The 22,585-nt window shown below is 41.3% G+C and overlaps 1 protein-coding gene across 50 annotated transcripts in view; it reads right to left on the bottom strand.

Moving 5' to 3' along the window:
* Positions 1 to 22,585, bottom strand: part of CELF2 (CUGBP Elav-like family member 2) — a 354,164-nt gene that overhangs the window by 22,141 nt on the left and 309,438 nt on the right. For all 50 annotated transcript variants that reach the window (XM_068908455.1, XM_068907414.1, XM_068909757.1 and 47 more), the window contains one exon: positions 17,099 to 17,233. In XM_068908455.1, coding sequence (XP_068764556.1) covers positions 17,099 to 17,233 — 135 coding nt within the window. The remainder of the gene's footprint in view (positions 1 to 17,098; positions 17,234 to 22,585) is intronic.

Raw genomic sequence — 22,585 nt, 5'->3', positions numbered from 1 at the left:
TTCTTTCCAAGTTTCTCTATTCCATCAGAGCAACGCAGAGCGGGTGTGACTCTCCCCTGTGAAGATGCAATGCAGATTATCTAGTTTGCCTAAATAATGACTTGGCATATAATCAATGTAAAATACTGGTGGGAGCACTGAAGCGCCTCAGAAATCAGCATTTTGTTGTTGCAGCTATTCCTTCTGCTTAGCAGTGGTCTGTCTCCCAGATCCACTAGGACAGTGTTTTTTTCCTCTTTGGCTTCTTTTTGCTTGGAGGAGAAAGAAAGCGAACAACCGATGCGGTTTGCATTATGTTACTGAACACGGGGTGAAGAGAAATGAAGCGAGCTCCTTTAGTCAGAGCACTTGTAAGAAACGCATCCAGCTCTAGATGAGGCTTCCTGAGAGAACCCAAGCTAGTTACCTTCCTTCTCTTTGACTGAGTCCTGTACACATAAAATGAACATGGAGACAGCCATAAGCTAAAATACTGTCATAAATGGAGCCATAAAAGGTTATGCCAGGTGAAAGTTTTTACCTCACGCGCTTCCAGAATATGTTGAAATTCATCTAAAGACAAGAAGGATGCTTCTCCTGTCCTTTGCCCTTTTCTATTTCTTTCCATTGAAACGACTGCTTAAAAAATTGTTATATATACTGAACCAAAGGGAATAAAGAAAAATCGCATGCCTTGTGGTAACGGTGGATGGCTGCACTACTCATGTGGGGAACCTGCATAACTCTCTCATGTCAGCAAAGCTCCTGGGCTCCACAACTGCTCAGAATAACGGCAAAGGAAGTATAACTCACTGTCGGAGCAGTGTTGTTTTATATTTACGGCTTTTAGTTGTCCAGATGACAAAAATAGATTGGATACCTACAGAATTTATAAATTGGTTTTTACCAGGTTCCCCTGCCACCAAATAAATTGAAAGAAAACATTTCATGTCTCCCTCCGTCCTCCACACCAGAACATTGCTGCTCTGAATTGAATCACTTCATAGTGGTGCTTAATAAACAGTAGGCATCTGTCTCCGGTTTCCTTGGACAGCTTGATGTACAGAGCTAAAACACTACTAGAAATCTCTCTCTTTTTGCTACTGGTTCACCAGCATTCGGTGAAACAGTAAGAATAAATTGAAATGTAAAAAAAGGCTCAAATGTCTTAGGCTTCTGGAGTCGCTCTGCGTGGCACACCTCGTAGCCACAACAGTTAGTTTATTATTTTTCACTTTATACTGGGAATTTTATCCTTGCCTCCTTAAAACCTATACATCTCCAGGCCTCAATATGTTTCTGGGGTGGCATTAAGCACAATAGCTAATATCGAAGCTAGAGGGATGCAGCCAGCTGGAGCTTCAGCTTTGTGAAAACTGGCTGAAGGTACAATCGTCAGAGAAGAATGAAGCTGTTTTTTCATCAGCTGCACTGATCATTTCGCCTGTCCCTCACAATTTTTAAGCTCTGGGTAAACATCACAACAGGACAGGTAATATTTTGTCTATTCAAAGGAAGTTCTTCCTCTGCAGCATCAGTCACTGCAACAAGGGGATAACTTTCTCAAAGACAGGCTCTTGCTCAATCACAGCCTATTGGCCCTAACACAGGAGTTACTGGGTGGACTTTTTTGGCCTTCATTGCAAGAGTTCAGAGTAGATGCTCACAATATTCCCCACTGACCCCAAAAATTCATTAATGTGTGGAAATAATATCCCAGCATTGAATAATCAGTTTAGATTTGTAAGAGTAAGGAGTTGTCCTGCAGCCTGTAGACAAATCTGCTCTGTTTCCTGCAGATATGCTGCAGTCTGGCTACCTGCTGCCTTCTCCATCCAGGACACAAACTGAGACGTCGTAGAACGCTATAACATCTTCAACCATGAAAAGTAAGAAGGTTAACAATGTTTATTTTCCTATTAGAGACTCTACTGTTTCTTCTTAACTGATCCCTCTATTCCTACAACCACACTTCTGATTGAATCAGTCTCACAGCCACGTCCTCTTTCTTCCAAACTCTTCAACTTCATTTTAAAAGCCACACACCTCCAAATAATACAAAGAGTATTACGAAGCTGTGACAAGAGCTGGAAGGATTTCTATAGCTGGTAGCAGCTGGTATTTTCAACTATTCTCCATCAACACATTTATTCCTGTGTGTATCAGGTTATAATACCTTTTAGGTTAGAGATTTTTTTTAAAGAAACCTAAACTAGCAAGGAGCCTTTTCCCTTTTAATTTCAAAAATATTTCAGTAAAATTCCTCAAAACTATGCTGACCTAGAAGAACACCCAGTATTAGCTTATAAACTCTTGGCCACTCTGTTGGATGGTTTGAGTCCACAGTGTCATGATAATTTACATCATCTGGCTTTACATCAGCTGGAAATCTAGATTCAGCGTAACAACTTCTAGGAAAGGCAATGATGTGGAAATACTTCTTTGGCTTTGCTGTGCACACTGTGCCTGGGACTAATTTCCCCACTGTTGGCAGCTCATAGTTAGTTCAAGCTAGTATAGCCCAAGCTATTCTTTTGGGCTGTCTCTGAGGTTGAGAGACCTCCAATTCAACCAACCTATCTTTAGACTTCTGTCCCAAGGTGGGCTGGATTGTGCTCTGGAAGTGCCCCTGTTTCCATCGATTGAGTTGGTGAACTCAGAGTAAACATAAACTTTTCAGAGCGCTGTGAGTTGTGCTACGAACCAGTCATCTTTAAGCGATGGGTGTGCTTCCATCCTGTACACAGAACAAATGCCAAACCATGCAAATTCAGAAGTTTGAATGTAGTCACCTCAATCAAATCCAAGGCTCTTAGGATTGCCTGATTTGCTGGGCAATTCTGAGCTAATCCACAGAGGATGTGCACTTTTCTCAAAGTACACCCAATCAGAAAAAGCAGCTACACAGCAGGGACTAACACAGCATTACCACAGAGGACATGCAAAGTAGGATGGCCTTGCAAAAGAGCATGCAGGATGAGCTAAACTACTAGGTGGAGTTTAGATACTATTGGTGCCTTTCCCAGTTTCCCAGAAATCTGCCTCAGATTTTTGTGCTGCCTTGGACAAAAAAAATCACTAGGTTTCCTGTTTGTAAGACTGGGCTAATTCTACCTCTTCCTACTTGCCTGGCTTGTCTCTAGAAGACCATATCTTGCAGACACAGATATATTTTTATCGTGCATCCTAGGCCTAACACCAAAGAATCCCCTTGACGGGGCTTTCAGATATACTAAAGTAAGAAACAAAACATTTGCGTTTGACTGTAGCACAGCCTTGTCTGCAGCACAGACTTGGGCGTATCCTGCCTGCCTCATGTCTCAGGGCCAATTTATAAAACGAAATCTCTTCCTCAGTACAGGGGGAAACTGAAGGGTCCAGGAAGGCTTTCTGAGCACTTGGAGATGAAATTAAGTGCTATATAAATGCTCACTGAAATAAAGGACCGATTAAAAATCACACCTGTACTGCTATATGCTAGCAGAGAAATGAACTGAAGTATGCAGTAGACCCCTTTATTCCCTTAATTTATTTAGTAAATGTCTGAGTAATAAGGAACTCTAATGACTTCTCACCAAAGCCGCACACCACAGAAAAACAGACTCTTGGAAGCTATGCTCTGTATCTGTGAACTTGCTGCTCTTTCGGGGATGGTGATAGGCTGTGCACTTTTTCCATTCTTCTTCCATCTGCGTTTTCCCATTCCCTTCCTCCTTTCCTAACACTGGACCACTTCCTGATAATACTACTCAGACACACTACAGGTCCTGCACTAAGGTATTGGAAAAAAAATCAGAGAGGCATTCCAAAGATTTTAAGTGAGATTTCTTTTCAGAAACATTAGTTTTATTTTAGGGTAGGACTAAACGAGACCAGGCAAAGCAAAAGAAGGGCAGCTTCAGTTCTCTGCCTGCACGAAGAGTTGCTGCGGCACATTTACTACTTTTTCCATGTGAAATAAGGCCTTAACACTTTTGGATCAGAAACAACACTCTGGTGCTGCAGGGTTTCAGGGCAGCTCCGAGACTGGCTGCAGTTGCATTACAGATTCTCCTTGCCCAAGGGAAGTTCACCTGGATGCCAGAGATCTGCTGTGACACTTCCCTTATCTCAGTGCAAGAGAGGCGGCCAAACAGGCCTGGTTTCCTGACTACTGCTTATCTGTTCTTTCGTCACATCCTCCTTAGTCACTTACAGAGGATGTGCATACTTTAAAAAACAAACTCTCCTGCTCAGCTGTGAAACATAATGTTGTTCCTTCTTGCTGTTTTACTTACCGGAGAGCTAAAATAAGTCAGTGTTGAAAGTACTTATTTTGCTCTATGTGTGAAAATATAGTGACGTGCCAGGGATCAATAGCCACCCCAAAATTTGAGGATTGGCATATCTATCACTCTAAGTATGAGAAGTTTTGGAGAAAAACATGCTTTGTTTGGGACAGACTCCTCGGTCACATCTTTACTGGTTGTGTCTGAGTCCTGAATCCTCTTCCTTGCACTGAATTTGGGTGCAGCCATATTTCTGAATTTTTGCTGCCTTCCTTAGCTCACTGACTGCAAGAATGGATAGAACAGATCTACCTTAATCTGCTCCGCAGCAAAGAGCTGCCATGTGGGCAGAACTGGCCCACAGGAACCTTATGGAATTTAACAAAGACCCATGCAAAGTCCTGCGCCTGGGAAGGAAGGATCCAGGAGCCAGGTTGCTCACAATTGAAACAAGAGAAGATACAAGGAAAAAACTTTTTCACCATGAGGACACTTAAGCAGTGGAACAAATTAACTGTCTCTGTCCTTGGAAGTTTTCAAGACCCAGCTGGATCAAGCCCTGAGCAACCTGGTCTAATCTCACGGCTGACCCTGCTTTGAGAGAGACCTCCTGAGGGACCTTCCAACCTGGATGATCCTATGATCCTATGAAAAATAGAGCAATGCAGCAGAAGAGTAGAAAAAGTGAGGCACTGAGGCAGGATAAAGAAAGAAAGCTGAAGAACGAGTATGGGTTGATAAGAAACGGAATGAGCAGCACGGAAATCTGCATCCTGTGCTCAGATCTGCTTACAGGATGAGCGGGTGAGGCTGAACATGCCACTTATCTCTTGGCTGTGCTTGCAAATCTTGTCTGCCACAACTATTTCAGGTGTAAACTTTCCAGGGCTAGGCATATATCTAATAAAATGAGGTTCAGACCTTGGATGACTCCTTTAGGTGTTACTGGAACAGAAAATAAAACTGTAGTAGAAGAGTATAAAGAAATAATATAAAAATGTAGGAAGAAAGTGTAAATACAGTAAGAAGAGAAAATGAAAATCATTTTAATACTCCTAGCATCTTTCCAGTCAGTGACATAGAAAAGAGAAACGATAAGAGTTGGGGGCAACAGCTGGGAACATTAAACTCCCCACAAACCCCCAATTTTAGCAAGTTGAATTTAACATCTTTGTTTACTACCCAAAATCTCTTGGGTAAACAGAGTAGTCCTTTGTCCCTTTGTTAGTACAAGAGGGATAACAAAGCCAAGCGAGAACATAGGATTTAAGTATAATCAGATTAAGGCTGTGTTCTCTGTTCCCATTCTAATATTTAGTCACAAAACCCAATGATGTTTGCAACGATGTCTTGCAAACTGTATCTAAACAAGATGAATGTCTGCTAGCCTGAGTAAGAGATTAAGGATGCTAGCCAGAGTCCAGCTGTGTTGGACAGGGTCTGTGTAAAGCTTCCAACTTCGCTCAGATCTACAGCATCCTACTTTGGTTGCAGCACTTTCTTAATCAGAGACAAACGGTGCTGAAGAGTATGCAGTTTGTTACGTAATGGGGAATCCAGACCACTGGTCTGGTGTTATGCAGGACTGTGGCCAGATTCGATCTTACATGTTCAAGGTCAACCTATTAAAGTATCCTTTCTATATCACCCAAAGAACAACTGGTTGTTTCCAAGAGTTGGAGACCAAGAACTTCACTCCTAACACTTGAGCTAAGTGTCTCCGATGGAAAAGAGCAGTGACCCAAGTATATGATGATGGAGCTTATGAAACAAAAATTATAAACATGGGTGTGGGGGAGAAGTGGGTAAGTCAGTCACACGAGCCACGTGACACTGCCCTCAGGGATTTGCAGTTGTGTTTCTGTCTGAAATGAGCACACTCAACGGGTGCTGACTGCATAAGGAACATTTTAGAGGGGAAGAATAATTAAGCGATGACAGCGGCATCATCATTATTAGATAATCAGAACCCAGGGGTATTAACAAACGTTGAGTGTCTCTAATCCCATGGGGTCTAATTATTCTGCGATAATAACCACACCTCCAAGTTTTAATTTATTCTCGTGGAGAATCTGGGGGGGGAGAGGTGGGGAAAAGGGGGGCATTTAAATATTTTTGCTGAAAGAAGATGCGGTTGGCCTTTCAAAAGCGCTCATCAGTATTCTAATCTAACTAGTGTGTGATTGGCATTAAATTGACTGCCCTTTACGGTGATCTCCAGCCAATCCGAGTATTCACCTCCATACAAACTGGTGGTGCCACGGCTGCTACCATAGCACAGCATTGCAGCAGGCGAGTTCTTGGGGCAATTTTTGGCAAAAGAGAGGTGAATTTTCGTGGGCTGGGGAGGTTAATCCTCCATAAGGTCCTTTAATAAACACACTGCCAATGGCCTGGAGAGAGAAGGAAAAACTTGCTCATTTTCTGGTATCTAGTATCTGAAGTGCTGTCTGACATGTCAAAGAGGAAGATTTTAGTAAGTTTAAGTGCTCTCTGCCTGTGCTCGGATAGAATAAAATAAAAGTGACAGGCACACTCCAGGGAGAGAACCGAAAAGCAAGAGAGCAAGAAAGAGTCGGGGGAAAGGAGAATGACAATACAGAAAGACATATCCTAATATCACAGCCTTTCCCAAATAAGTCAGTGTCCCTCTGTTTCTTCATTACTCACAGATGAACGATTCCTCTGAAAGATTATCCATCTCTGCTCAGGGAACAGGGAAAGAGAAGGACCATGCCAGGCAACCCCGCGGGAATTGAGGAAGGGAAGACGGCAGCCTCTCAACCTCCAGTCTCATCTGTGTGTCTGTGCACGCACGTGCCAGTGAGAGACCCAGCGGGATGGAGGGATGGAGAGAAAGACAGGAATCTTTCCTCATGGTGATCCTTTGGGCTAAGCTGGCTTTCTGAAAACAGCTTTGTTTTTCCCAAAGTCCTGTGAGTTCATGCTCTTATACAAGAAAGACACAGCACACAGAGGTGAAACACTTCATTCACATTGTTTGCAAAGACAGAAGGAGCAATCGGGCACTCAGAGCCAAGCTTTTTAAGAACTGGAGACTGAACTTAGACTCCTAAATCCATTCTCCTCAGCAGCACGGGGGTCTTGGGGAGCTAAGGAAGCTCTATGAGCTCAGCGCAATTGAAAATCAGGGTCACTTGCTTATGTTACAGTCTAACTTTCACAGAATCCCAGAATCACAGAATGGTCAAGGTCGGAAGGGACCTCTGGAGATCATCCAGTCCAACCCCCCTGCTCAAGCAGGGTCCTCTAGAGCACATTGTCCAGGTTTGAGTCCAAACGGCTTTTGAACATCTCCAAGGAAGGAGACTCCACAACCTCTCGGGGCAACCTGCTCCAGTGCTCTGTCACCCTCACAGCGAAGAAGTTTTTCCTCAGGTTCGGATGGAACTTCCTGTGGTTCAGTTTGTGCCCGTTGCCTCTTGTCCTATTGCTGGGCACCACGGAGAACAATCTGGCCCTGTCCGCTTGACACCCTCCCTTCAGATACTTGTACACATTGATCAGATCCCCCCCCTCAGTCTTCTCTTCTCCAGGCTGAACAAGCCCAGCTCTCTCAGCCTTTCTTCAGAGGAGAGATGCTCCAGTCCCTTCATCAGCTTAGTAGTCCTTCCCTGGACTCACTCCAGGAGCTCCAGGTCTCTCCTGTACAGGGGAGCCCAGAACTGGACACAGTACTGCAGGTGAGGCCTCCCCAGGGCTGAGTAGAGGGGGAGGATCACCTCCTTCTGCCTGCTGGCAATGCTCTTCCTAATGCACCCCAGGATCCCATCGGCCTACTTGGCCATAAGGGCACATTACTGGATCATGGTCAAAAGCTTTAGGTTTCCAGTTGTCTTCAAATTACAGTGTCTGCACCAAAGACCTTCCACAGCTCTACAACGAAGGAGGAGGAAACAGAGTGTACGGCAAAAATACCTATAAGCTGGCTATTTTTGTAGGCTTCTATTTTTCTATTCCGTAAGTTTCCATCAAACCCATTTATCTAATGGAAGCCCACTATTTTAGCAAACAAGGGCTTTTTAGACTTGTGCACATCTTTGTGAATCTGTTCTCTTTAAAGGTATGTTTTCCTGTGAGATTATGGTGACAGAAGGACAGCAAAAAAAAAAGTTTATATTTTGGGCCATAGTTACTTGTTTTGTTTGAAAAGCATTGCTGTTTTGGATGTTTTGGATGGCAAGTACATCAAACAGAGCTAGGAGAATGGAATAATAGGGCACGGTGGGCTGGCTGGGGTAAAACTTCATTGCTGCCCATTAGATAATTCCACCTGTAAGTTATTAGCTAAACTTAACCAAACCCAAACCCCACGCTATGAAGAAAATGAATGATTACTGTGCATTCATGACTCTGTTTTACTCAGTGGGGCCAAGGGCAGCGGCCTATGTTTATTAAAGAGCCAGTGAGTTTGCATCAAAACCAGAGTGTTAGCGCTCCTATGCAGAACTACTATGCTTATTCTCATGCTTATTAACACAGTCTCACATTATTTGCAGGCAGTGATTGTTCAGGCACTCGTGTCCCGATGCTGCAACGACCTCCATGCAGAGATGCTTCGGCATATAACCACTTTTAAATCACTTGCCAAAGAACTTGTGATGGAGAATCAATAAGGCTCCACTAGAGCCCAAGGTCTCCCGCCTGGAGTACGGGTTTTTCACATCGCCTCCCGTGCGCCTGCAACGTCTTTGACATACTTTCACCACTAAGTAATAATAAACAAGCGGCAGTATCTCTCCATAAGAAAGTGTTAGTGCCAGGAGAGTGTGGGCCTATAGCTTATGGTAAGCAAAGTTTCTGTTGCAAGAATGCTAATCACACACGTATACGGCAATTCAAATTCCAGTAAATAGGAGAGGATGGAGGATTCCTCTTCAGTTTCTGCTCTCTAATGCACCTAAGATCATGTAAACTGTCCTTAGGAGGTATTTGTCCCTCCATTTGTCCCTAAAAAACTTATTTTAGGTCAAATACTTAATTTTTAGGTGGCTAAAACCATGAGTCCTAGCCGTGGTATCTTACAGTAGAGATGAGGTAAACCATACATTGACAATTTGAGAATCCTAGGCCGTGGAGTTAGGAGTCCAGAAAGTGCACGAAAAACAGTTTCGATGGAGGACTGGGTTTTTAGTGGGACAGAAGCATAACCTCACTGCAAAGGCACACCACAAGGGACAGTCATTCACCTCTGCCAGCAACAGACCTCCAAAGATTTTCTGGCTTCATCTAAAATAACTCAGCCCTGCCCTGCATAGCCCATTTGTAAAGTCACGTATCAGTTCAACGTGCCAGCATTTCCTTTCATTCATATCGCACATTTTTGTTCCAAAGACAGCAAAGGCCATTAGTTAGGCAGATAAGGGTTTATTTTATTCGTTTTTAAACTCAGGTGGCTGTTGGAGCTATTTCTGTTTGGCCAACGCATAAAATAAAGCAGTGGGCCCATACTGAATCCACTAGCCCTTTTCCGACAATCCTGAAACAATTAGGTTAAAGACATTCACAAACTCTAATTCCTATTATATTCTACAGTTTATCTTGCCTCAGGAAAACAGATCATGAGTATCCAAGGACACATGCAGAATTTAGTGCAATGAAGGAGCAGCATTAGCAGCAGTGAATTTTAAATATTTGAAAACTCCTTGAAGTGCATGAGTTTTACTAAGATTTAGATTATTTCCTGACAATTAAGAACTCCAGCATTTTCTTGCTCTGGACTTCTGACAGGACATATAGCATATAAACTCACATATCTACCTGTGCAGCCAAGCTGAGAGTATCATGTTTCTTTAGGAGAAAACAACCTTGAATGAGCTTGAAATAGAGGTATTGAGAAAGGAAAAAAAAAAAAAAAAGCCTTTTTAAAATCTGAATTTCTAGTGGTCTGAAATATAGATTAAGAGCGGAGTAGAGAGATACTTTCAAAATATAATGTACTACAAAGGGTTATTTGTATACTGCAAGCAAAGTAAATCCTGAAATGTGCTAAGGCAATGGATTTAATACTTTAGGAAGATGATAATGTAGTAATGTTTAAAAAACAAACATGTCTCCTGTTGAATTAGATCCTTCTAATCCTCGCTTTAGTACTGTATATTGTTTCCTAAAAAAACCTCAAAAGAATTAACTAGCACAATGCTCCCCTGGAAAATATGCATGCTTTTCTGTCCTTCAGCACACATCTTTGGTATTTATGCAACTCTAAGGAGACAGGCAGAGATTTCTCCATGCCAAAACCTCAGAAAATATTAATTTTTATTCTAGAAGGAAGCAGATTCGCAAAAAGCCTCTTCCTGCAGTGGTCAGGCAGTCTTGTGTTTCCCTGACAGGTTCTGCCCAGTCTGAAACCTGCCTTTTAGTAACTGAACTTTGCCAAGACCCTTCTGGCTGAATTAATATACCCCTGCTCAGAGAAAGCTGTTTGGTAGGAGAATGGACAAAGACCTGTTACATTTTAAGGGATAAATCTGCAAACCGGTCATGGCAGTATTGATGGTCTGTCTGCCCCATCCCCATCCTTCAGATTATCACCGCGGCTATGGTTTTTCCAGAGGTGACCAGGCAGTGATACCTCCTTTCCTGGGAGGCACCGTGAGGAATTGATCACTCAGCACCTCTCTTTTTACCATCCTGAAGAGCTGGGAGATCCTCAGCCACAATTCATCCTTTTTTCCTTCTTTGTGCATTTAAGACATTTTGAAGCGTTACTAAAAACATTAAACATAGGTCAAAGATTCATGCAGAGGTCTCTAGTTTTGGCTCCCAAATGCATGTTTGGATGACCACTGCAGGGTGGCCTAATTATCAGTTGGGCTCAGCACCAATACATCTCTCCAAGAAGCAGCATGATCTCCTGGCACTAAGAGCAGGGAAAACCAACTACCTTATTTTGGGGTTCTACGCAGTTCAAGGAAACGGCCTTGCTTCTAATAGGCACTGGATGTTGAACATGCTAAAGCATAATTTTCTCCCATAGCTTTCTTATCAACAGCTACTTTTAAAGAAAATAGCGCTGAGATCTGGGTAAAGGCTTTGGACTGCTCTGTGCTCGAAGCACTAAGACAATGGCTCTTATAATAAAGCTAGATTTAAATATAAACTCGAGAATTATACACTTGGTTTTTTTAAACATTCACCCCCCTTGAGGCATCTGTACTGTATATATACTGTAAAAAAACAAATCAAAACAAAAATCTCTATCTGAGATATGCTTTATATTGATCAGATACATTTTTGTCCTAAAAATAATGCACATTATGCTAAGGAAGATTCCTATTCTATCATACTATCATTAGAATAATTATTCTATCATTAATCAGGTTTATTTTTAATATTTTATTTTACAATAATGGAACTTCCTATGTTAATTCTACACAAAAAGGGACAAAAATAATCAGTCTCTACTGCGACATTTGTACTGTAAGGAGTGACATTCTGCATTTTCCACTGATCTGTTCCAACATGAAACATCCACCCCAATTCATTCTTCAGCAAACTGTCAGACCTTCCTATCCACCTACTGGCAGGGTTATTTTTGGATCATCCTGGAAGCAAATCACAGATATCTCAGCGGGTGTATTGGCCTCTAACAAAATGTCACGGTGGCAGACTTGCACTGCTGATTGGAGAAAAATGTATTGTACTGAACTGAACAAAAAGTGAATCTTCTAAGAATGATTATTTGAGCATTCTTTGCTGCTTCTCGGCTGAAACGTCTTGTATATTCTATAAAATACCTAACATTTTGACAATTGTGTTCACAACATGAATGCCTTCAACTAACAAAGACAATCTTTATGCTACATTAGTGGGAAGACAAAATAATGAACCGTGGATGTTAACTGTACTTCTCTGCTCTTCGCATGGGGAAAGAATGAATTAGCTCTCACAGGACAGACAGGGACTGTAATCAGTATGCTTCCTTTCTAATCTCCCCTTTTCAGATTTTTATAAACTCCACAGACTTTCTTCTTTGTGGCTGTTCTTCAATGTCAGCATCTGTCTGAAACGAATATTTTTGAACCTTTTTGCTTAGGACAGCTTTTTTTTTTTTTTTTTTTAAAACGTACGAGTAAATGGTTGAGTTCTGGTATAATATGGTAAAACCTGGGCTTGATTTGAAGAGGCTGTAAAAGAATAAAAGTCTTACATTTTACACTGACAGTATTTTTGGCTGAAAGATTTCCTCTTAGGTTTATACAGGAGATAAACCTGAAAAGCTTTGTTACTGAAGCATGAATAGCTAGCTCAGCTGTGTGAATAAATAACAGTTTAGAGAATCAAATAATCATGAAAATGTCATGGAAAAAAAACCCATGACTCCTAAGTCTGAAAGTGAATTAGCTTCTGGCTTAGCAACTCTATCCCCCCACAGCTCAGAAGAAAGTTATATTGAGCACGTTTGGGCAGATAAATTTGGATGTATAATTAGATCTCTCGTCTCTTGATTTGCACATAGAAGGGCTTTCTGACTGGCTACTGAAAACACATTTGATGCATGAATTTTAAGAAATAAAATTACAACAGGGGTGCAGAGAGGCCGTGGAATCTCCATCCTTGGCGATATTCAAAATTTGCCCAGATACAGCTGTCACTGACCTAAGCTCTAGGAGGGGGCTGGAGCGGAGCCCTCTGGACGTCCCCTCCAACCTGCGTGACTTGGTGACTCTTATATTACGGCATTAAGCAATTAAATTTGTGCAGCGATGCAAAAGGGCAAGGTGACAAAGTCAGTTTTTATCTGAACCTCAGCTTTCATACTCTTCCTGTTTAGAGGACAAAATATGGTTGTTTTAATATGAAATTCTAAAAAGACTAGGAGCTTGGATAGCAATTCCACCAGGAAATTTTCACAGCGCTGTATCACTCTCGCAGCACCCACACAAATCAGAGTAAACATTATTATCCTCGGGAAAATTAGGGTAGTGTGTCAATGGAGGCACGTTAAATGTCACCCAGCATTACAGGCAGACGCTCTGAGCTTGTGCGTCCCTCCCTCACGTCCACCGCCAGGGCTCACCACTGCTTCTGAATTAACTGTAAGTCCCCGACACTCAGGTGAGATGCATCTGGCTAACTTAAGAAATGTACGGTGTCAAGCTCTGTACCTGAGGTGGTCACCCCAAATTCCCTTCAGAGTTAATGGGAAATATAGACTTCTTAGGTCGAACCGAAAGGGCACCTGGACAAACTAGCTTGCATAATGTCCACACCCACCTGTGGTCAGGTGGAGTCTATCCTTAGCCCAAATTCTTACGTTATTAAGTGTTACAGATACATGCCTTTAAAATAGGAAAGTATTTATTCTGAGTGAGTGAAATGAAAAGAAATTGAAGAATTAATTAACTAAATAGAGGTGATTAAAGTAAATAAAGGAAACAATTATCATATCAAAATAAAAGACACGAAAGATGATTAAATGAGTCTTCAAAAGGCCCGTGAGAAACTCATGAAAGCCATAATATGCATTTACCTGGTTTTTATTCTTCCATGATTTCATTTTCATTTTTATTCACTACCATCTGATAATTGCAAGAAACAGCTACTTTAACCATGGGCAATTTAAACCATTTTAATTTTTTTTCCAGGGCCAAGAGACAAAAGAACCTATTTATTGCCTGAGGGGATTTTTACTAAAATGAAAGCTTAATCTTTCATGTTTTTTTAAGCAAAGGCTTTTAAAAAAATCATTTCTAACAATGCTGTAGGGAGAGACTTCCATGGGTATGCAAAATTGAAATTATAAATTTACAATTATAAAAAAATTAATAGTTTGGGGGATTGCATTGTCTCTGTTCTTTCCGAATGAATACCGTTTCAAGTTTAAGAGAAAGTATTTAGTAGATGGAGGAGAATGACTGTCCTTAGACTCTCTTGCAGTCAAAGCTATTTAGTAAGTACATAGCATATATGAAAAATCATTAGAGTTCAATTTGTGTGGAAGTATGTGACTGTATGAACCTTGATGAAGGAGTTTCATATAAATTCAGCAATAACTATTAGCTGTGGACAATTCTCTTCGTCCCTTTGAATATATTGCAATTGGAGGCCAGGAGCAAAACCTAACATCCGCAAATGTCAGGTAGCACGTTGGTTTGTTCTCACCTCCTGGCCTGTTCTTCTGTGTTGCCGACGCATCAAAGTTGGTCTGAGCACTATCACCTCTTAAATAATTTGATGTATTCAGGGTTACTAAGTCACAGCTATGCAAAATTAAGCTACAAGGTGAATTTTAACTGAAGCAATCACCAATTGGGGCTCATACAGCACATGTCTACAAACGACAACACAAGAGCTCTTGGTCAAAGATTGATTCCAACTTTAGGAGAGATATAGTTATATATGGCTAAAAATATGGGTATGAAATATTTGATTTGATGGCCACGGGTTAAGGCACACTAGAAGCACTTGTTTATGCCCAGTCCTGTTTAGTGCAACATTTTGGCTTTAACAGGGTCAAGTAAATGATTAAAATTAAGCCCGTACCTTTGCACTCTCCTAAATTTGGGCAGTTTTCTGAACTGAGAAAATTAATTTAATGCATTATCCGGAGAGGCACAAACATTTCTTCCTGGGCTTAATTCCTAGTGCAGGCTTTGAAATCAGACAAAATAATTTACGCTTATGAAACGCAACAAACTGGACTGTTCTATTAAAAGAAAACTAGACCACAAAAATACCCTCAAGGCCTCCAAGTATCCACACATTGAAAGGCAGCTTTAAAGGTTTTCTGCCAACACATTTCAAGTCTTAATGGAAATACTTTGAGCTACTATGAAAAGCTTTATCAAACTAAATTCATTTTCCATAGAGCAGAGAAGAATCATTGAAGATATTATTCAGGTTTACAAAATATTTAATAGGATGGAGAATGCGGAACCTGATAAGAAAGGTTAAACTCAAGGACATTTTAACAAGGATTGGTTTTAGGTTGGTTGTGGAACACAAACAGGTTAATGAACCTATTAAGTATGGGCTTTCTTTTTGCCCCACCAAGCTATCTAACATTAAAAATGTTCGCGCTTGGCTACTAACTCTCTGTAAGACTTTCAAAAGCAATTGTTATTTTGAACGCACCATTTCAAACTGCAAATATCCACGATTTTATGAAAATAATGCATCTTCAATGTACCAGCCCAAATCATTAATCTCTTTGGAAAAACCTTGATGTCGGCTCTGAGATACCATTCTGGGCACCTGCAGGCTGTAATTATCCCACAGAAGTATCTGCCCAGCCCTGTTGAAGCATCTCTCTAAGCATGTGCTTCTCCACATTCAGCCACCTGCTAAAACCACGCACTTTCGAAAGCACGCGGGTTAAAAGAGGGAAGAGCAAGTCAGTCGGGCTGCATAAGGCGATTGTGGAGGAGAAGAAGAAAGATAAATGTGGACCTTAAGTATGAACCCTTGTGGTGTGCTAGTGTGGCACGATAAAGAGCACGGCAGAAACATGCTGTGCTCAACATGCTGGTGCCCCCTTTGCTCCAAGACAGCAGTTACAGGGCAGGTTCATCTCCATCCATCCTGACAATGAAGTCAAGGACGACTGAGCATGCTTTGGGAGGACAGACACTTAGCAGAATAGATAGCTCAAGTTTAAAGAAAATCAGGAAAACAAAATTATTATCACCCAACCTGCTTCCCAGAGCTCTTGTGACTGAATATAATTTTTAGGTCAACATGAGGCCCACACCAAAAACAGGAAAATGCTGCCCAACCTTAATATTTAACCAAGCTGCCTTCCATTTAACCTCTCCCCAAAACAAACAACAAAAGCGTGATACAACGGGAAGTGCTGGCCAGCTTTAACACCCGGCACTACACTCGGTCTCAGTTCTATTGTACGCTGAAGACTGTTTTCCTTACTGATGAGCTCAAACCGTCTGCCATGAATTACTTTTTCATTGGGAATAAATACACACTTAAACAAGACTAAACACAAATGTTCTTTAGCGGTGTCTAAAATAATACGAATGTTTTTTAGAACAGCAATAAACACACTTCATGATGCAAATAATTACACCCTGCAGTCTTTATGTAAAGATAAGTGGCCGTATTCTTGACTTAGCTACATCATTGTAAATCCAGAGTAACGATACTGAATTTCTCAATTTCTCCCTCCACTGATTCTGGAGATGAAGAAGTGTTATTGTGCTCTGTATTTGCCCTGGTCTGAAAGGCAAGGGTTTTGCAGACATGGGGCATGCACACATGTCTCAAAGTCCACGCTATGGTAATGGAGGGACCACAGTCTCTGTTCCTCATTCTTCCAAAAATCTGTATTCCTTTTAGGGTAATGAAGTCAGAATCTGGCTGCGTTTTCCTCCTGCATCCCCAGAAGAAAGCTCTACTTAGGCCACAGCAAGGAAAAGAGAAAGCAAAAAAATAGAGGAGGCTTGCACAAAAAACTCAGGATGGCTAAAGACAATACAAGCATGACATGCTGGGAATCAGCGATCAGCATCTCGAGGATTAAAAGGAACCAACTCAGCTGATCTTTCTCTAAGATCAGAAGGATTTGCTCGTGTTCAGAAACCTTTCGGAAAAGCTAAATTTAGCTCAAGAGCAATTTTCTTGTGGGATTCTGCAAGATGAGTTTGTTAGGCTGAAATGAATTTGGAAAGGTGAACGTGCCCATATTGGACCACTTGAAAAAATAGTTTGTTAATTTCTTAAAAGTAAAAACAAAAATACACTTGGCTCTTAACAGGATCTCCAGAATTTTTATGAGCGCAGAGCTTAGGCACAACCTGGAATCACAGTTTTGACTACCTTCCTCCCATTTTGTTCTCGTTGCTGTATTGTGAAAGAAAGCGCTCTGCTCTTACCGGGACTTGTGAGGGCTCCCAGAGCACCGGTCGTTGTGGAGAGAGGATTTGCATTGGTGGTGGTAGCTGAGGTTTGGGCGGCGGCTGCTGCGGCTGCTAAAGTTGCCAAATTCTGTAATTGTAAAGCGTTCATGCCTGCGTGGAGAAGCAACAGGGTTAATTAAGAGATGCCATTTAAAAAAATAAAAAAAACTATTTTCAATGGACATTGAGTTTCGGAGGTACTTGCAAAGAGGCCCAATTCTTCTTTTCACTCTCAAGACTTCTAGAATCTGGGTACCACCTCTTACAGCCCCCAAATAGCATTTCTCACCTACCCACCTTGGAAGCGTGAGAATGTGGGAAAGGCACTGGCCTCCAACTCAGGGAAATTACATTTGGTTTGTGCCTCTTCTACAAAGGAACTGCAGAATTAAAAGTCATTTAAATTCCGTGTGAAGCACAGATGCAATACTATTTCCTGACACAACAGGGGGGTGTAAAGAAGATAATGTTTAAAACACATCAGGACAGGGTCATATAATTTAGATGAATATTAATTGTTTCCCGTGTCTCCTCTGAATGTCTCTACTAATACTACACTACACAGTACAGTAGCCAATAGCTACAGTGATTCTCCTTTTAATGGTTCACGTCTAAAAACGCGTATGAACTAGGGGCACCAAATTAACAGACTGATCACTAAGCAGTCACCATTGAACTGGGAGCTTTTAGGCCAAAAGCTCTGGATTGTGACAGTTAGTATACTCAGTCATCTGTTACTTCATTATTTTGGAAGACATGGGGGAAGTATAACTCCATTTCAAAAGGGGACCTCCAAGAAATGCATTTATTTAAATAGCAAAGGTTTTAATTTAGCTGGTAAGCAAAAAAGAGGACAAACAATAAACAGAATTTATGTGAAATGGAAAAAAGATGATTAAACAGCAGCAAATGGCATTCAATTGACTTGAATCAGATAGGTAGGAGTTTGCCTCTCGGAGGCCTTCAAAAATACCTACCTTTTTCCTACTTAGGCACTTATTCTAAGGAGGATTGCTTCAGCAAGAGACTGCAATGCAGATACAAGTTAGGTGCCTAAGTTAACCAGATTGGACCCTTTTCAGGATGCTCTGAACAGGATGCAACCGTCCAAAGGGGGGATCACCTCTGTGGGTGTCTACCTACGCACATGAGAGAGATCACTTGGGTGGTAGTGGGAGCTCATTACGTTGGCCTGGACACGTGAGGGACATCTGTGCATGCAGTTTGAGCCCTCAATGAAATCAGGGCATTGACAAAGCAAATAAAGAAACATAAAATATCAAAACAATTTTGTCATGTTCTTGTAGCCCTGATAATCTAAGTGTATACAAAATGTTAGTTTGCAGGAGGAGTAGTATCTTTTTAAGACCAAGTGGGAGCGCCAAGAAGACCACATGTGCTTTGGGGAACACCCAAAGAAGAGCCTAAGTGCCTGGAAACTTGTTCAATTTTTTCTGAATATGTTAGTTTGCCTAACAAGAGACATTACTTCTCCCTGCAAACTTTGTTTCTCAAACCTTAATAACAACCTAGAGAAGATGAATAAAACTAAGTTTTGGAAACAACAACATACTAAGAAATGTATTTCAGAGAAAGTTATCTGAAACAAGTGATGATGAGGACCTTCATAAGGAGTTTCCAAATCCTGTGTCTGGTTTAACTTGAAAACTTTTCAAGGAACAAGTACAATTCAGTGAGGATGTTTTTGCAAGCGTCACTCTGTGTTTTTTTTTAAATACTCAGCCAACACACTCACTTTATGACTATATGCAGCCTGATGAGTAAAATCCTTTTTTTTTTTTTCATTAAAAACTGCCTCTTATTTTTAGGGTAAGATTCTGAAGATACTTGAACGACAATTTTTGGGACAGAGATGACAGAGCTGGGGGTCCCGATCTTCGCAAAAAAGCAAGAGAGTGGTCCTCTAAATGAGATATGGAATCTATTTTCATCCTGGCTTGATATTTGGTTCTCAGGTAACCTTCTTTTACCTTGCTGGTCTTCACTGAGGCCACGTTTTGTGCTGTTCTGCAATGCAGTTAGTGGGGAATTTGATAAAGTGCTGGGCTTGCTCGCCACCACGGCCCTGCGGTTTCTATCACCCACTGGCCAGCCATTGATCAGAAGGATCAGTTGTGATCAGCTCGTATTTCTTCTGAGGTGAGGTTTCCATTCCTGACTTTTAAACAGCATGTACTGGGTGGCTTAAAGAATAGTGAACAAAAACATGCAGAATAGTACTGGAAAACAGCTTCACCTAGATGAAATCCTCCACACTTCAGGAAAATGCATGGACCTTTCTCCAAAACTCAGTAAAGGGGTTTTGAAGCAATTTGTTGCGTCTTTTTCTATTGCATTTTATCTGGTCAGCTCTGAGCGTGCATGCAAAGCTGTTGTTGTGCCTGTGTGGACGCAAAACAAACACCAGCATTGCCTCATCCCACAAAAACACTTTTTTTTTTTTTATAATGGGACACTTCCTGTGGAAGCAGAAGACGAATCCATCAACTTGAAGGAAGAGTTTCAAAGTCAAAAGAATATCAACAAACACGAGCTCTGCGATGACGAAGTCCTCTCCCCACCCAGCATGTTTTACTGCAGAGGTGACTAAAAGATACTGGCCACCAGCCACCTCTGCAGATGTTACAGGGTGTCAGCTATGGTGCCTTCACAAAAAAAGCTCCCTCTAGTAGTCACACATGTAGAAGAGAAGTACACCAAGGAGCCCCACTGACCCGGGCACCCAAGTGTGGCTGCTGGAATGGGCTTAAAGTGCTGAGGTTTATCACTTAATGGGCATCCTAAAGACTGTGTGCTGAAACATGTCACAAATAAGTCCTGTCATCACCATTTCACTTTCCCCAGACGTTCTATCATCTCTGCTCCCTCTTTCTTGGCGTTTCCCGGCAGCTTGTCAAATACATCAAAATCCCACTTGCCAGGACAAACTTGGAGGAGGGAAACCAAATGCTCTTGAGCCCCAGACCCAGAAAGTACTTTGCTTCCAAACAGGGATTGTGGTTCCACTGAACTTCAGCCAAGTTATAGTTCTGTAGGACTAATCTGCTCTTTCATTCTCTCCTTTTTCACACTCTGTCTTCACACATTTCACATGCTACAGCTTTTTTCAAAACAGTCCCAAATCCCGGAACAGAACTGGACCGAAAATGAGGAGATCGTTTTTATTTGAAAGTGCTGCTCACTCAGCAAATGCACCTCTCTCTGAAGAAATGCAAATTGCTTAACACTGAAGAACAGCCTCATAGGCAGAGCTGCACATGAAAAATGAAAATCCCCCTGTAGGGAAGAAAACTTCTGGGTAAGAAATAACTCTTGATCTTCCTGATGGAGACGATGTTGGGAATTAAAGTGAAATGATTAAAAAAAATAGAATCACAATACAGTTTGATTCCATTTTTAATAACATGTATTTACCAATGTGCTATCAGCTTGGCAAATATTCAAGATTGGAAGGAAATTCAACTTTCATTTTGTTATTTGGCAGATTAAAAAAACAATTAAATTATGTACAAAACAGATGCACAGTATGCCTTGCTTGAAACTTAAGATTTAAAAAAAAATTATTTATAAGGATAGGGGCATGAAAATTTAATTTAATGTTCACCTTAGGTAATTTTGTGTCTTATTGTTCACAGCAATTACCATAAATCTACATATCAATAAGCAAGAACAGATGTCAGTTGTTACAAGTGCTTGCCAATCAGGCCTGTTAAAAAGTGACAGATGGATGGTTATAGAACATTCTCATAAGGCCTATTAGCACATTCGCAGGAAATTTTTGTAGTGCTGCACAGTCACAGATGCAGTGCTGTGAAAACACGGGTAAATCTGAGAGCATGAGATTTCCATTTTGCAACTTCTTGTGCTGCCTCCGAAGCGAACTTTCATACAATAAAGTAATTTGCCTTGTTTTAGTCCCCACAGCTTTTCTCCTGTGATAACGGTAAATTCGGAATTAGTGGGTATTTGCAGAGGAGGCAGCCAAATCGTGAACTGTTCCTAAAGACTTCTTAGGCTTCATCAGACTTTGGGTTTCCAAAGCCGTAATAAAATCGTATAAGGAAATAGTCGAGACTCGCTTGCACTTCCACACTGAACAAATTCCTAATAAAGGAAGGCATTAACTATGTTTTAGTAACTCTATATGCATCAAGAACTTCATAATCAGTGGTGATGATCAGAGCCAAATGTTGCATAGATCATAAGCAGTTTCCAGCAACTTGACCTCTGCCTTTTCTTCAGAAATTTTACCCTTCCCAACTACTAGGATTTATCCTTCTGAATTAAACCCTGACTGTAGCTTAAATATTGTGACTTAAGGTAAAATTTATTATCTCTAGCGCCAAAAAGCAACCATTTATTAACACTGATACTGGACATTTGGGAGGCTTATGTTAAAAAAAGTGGGTAAACTCTTCACGGATGGTGTTTGCAAGAATGTGATGTTACTGCCAGCAAAATCCTAAGTGTTACAATGGACAGGAGAGACCTGAGCACTACCTCCATCAAACCACACACACACCCTGCACCAATCTTTAGAAAAGCTGCTTATTTGCACAATACTTTTAAAGTATCCTGGCTACTTAGTGTCTGATTTAGCACAGCCATGAAAACCACTTTTAACTTTAAGTTCTCATTTGATTCTGGCCTATTGATCACATTACTGAAAATCATGGGCTTAAATCCAACTTTAAGTTTTAGCTACCGGTTGACTTGCACAGGATTTCAGCACATTTTTGAGTTATACATGCTCTTAGCATGTTCCTGGCAAGGAATGTGCTTTTCTCAATTTAATTCTTCCCAGTCCTAGCAGAAGAGATTCATCTCATCTAACTTTATCCAGCTAAAAGTTACTCGCTTAGGCTTTCGCTATAGTCAAAGGAGAGAGAGAGAGAGAGTAGATGATTCATCCAGTCCTAAAATAGACAGATTAACCCCCCAGCCCTGGGCAGGATGAATTGCTGCCTGGAAATGACTCCCTCTTCACTGACATTATGGGGAGACTGGATGCCGAATTTCCAAACTGCAAAGTTTAGTAAGATGAATTCCACCCACAGCGGGGCCAGGGGAATAAAAAGTCTCCCTCGCTTCTTCTGCTGTTTGCTTTAGAAAGCCCAGCCAGAGCTACAGAGCTTGTGCCCGGACTCAGTCCAAATCCACCTCCTGCACTTTTACCAGCGGAATAAGCATGCCTGGCAAACCGCTGAGTGTTTGCTTTCCTCTCAAGGTGCCTCTCCTTCTCCTGGTAGCAGAACCGAGAACGGACTCACTTATTTCACACTCTGCCTCTCCAAACGCTAAATGGAGCCCTTTAATTTATTATCTAAAAAAATGCTAATTGTATGGGTTAAATTAAGTAGGGCTTTCAATGGAATTAGTGTTACAAAAGCTCAGTGCTTTCAGTCCCTGAGGTCAACATTTTCAAAATTGGTAGTTATCTTT

The sequence above is a fragment of the Struthio camelus genome, chromosome 1, assembly GCF_040807025.1.
Source record: "Struthio camelus isolate bStrCam1 chromosome 1, bStrCam1.hap1, whole genome shotgun sequence".
NCBI lineage: Eukaryota > Metazoa > Chordata > Aves > Struthioniformes > Struthionidae > Struthio > Struthio camelus.
This window is presented reverse-complemented; position numbering and strand designations above follow the sequence as displayed.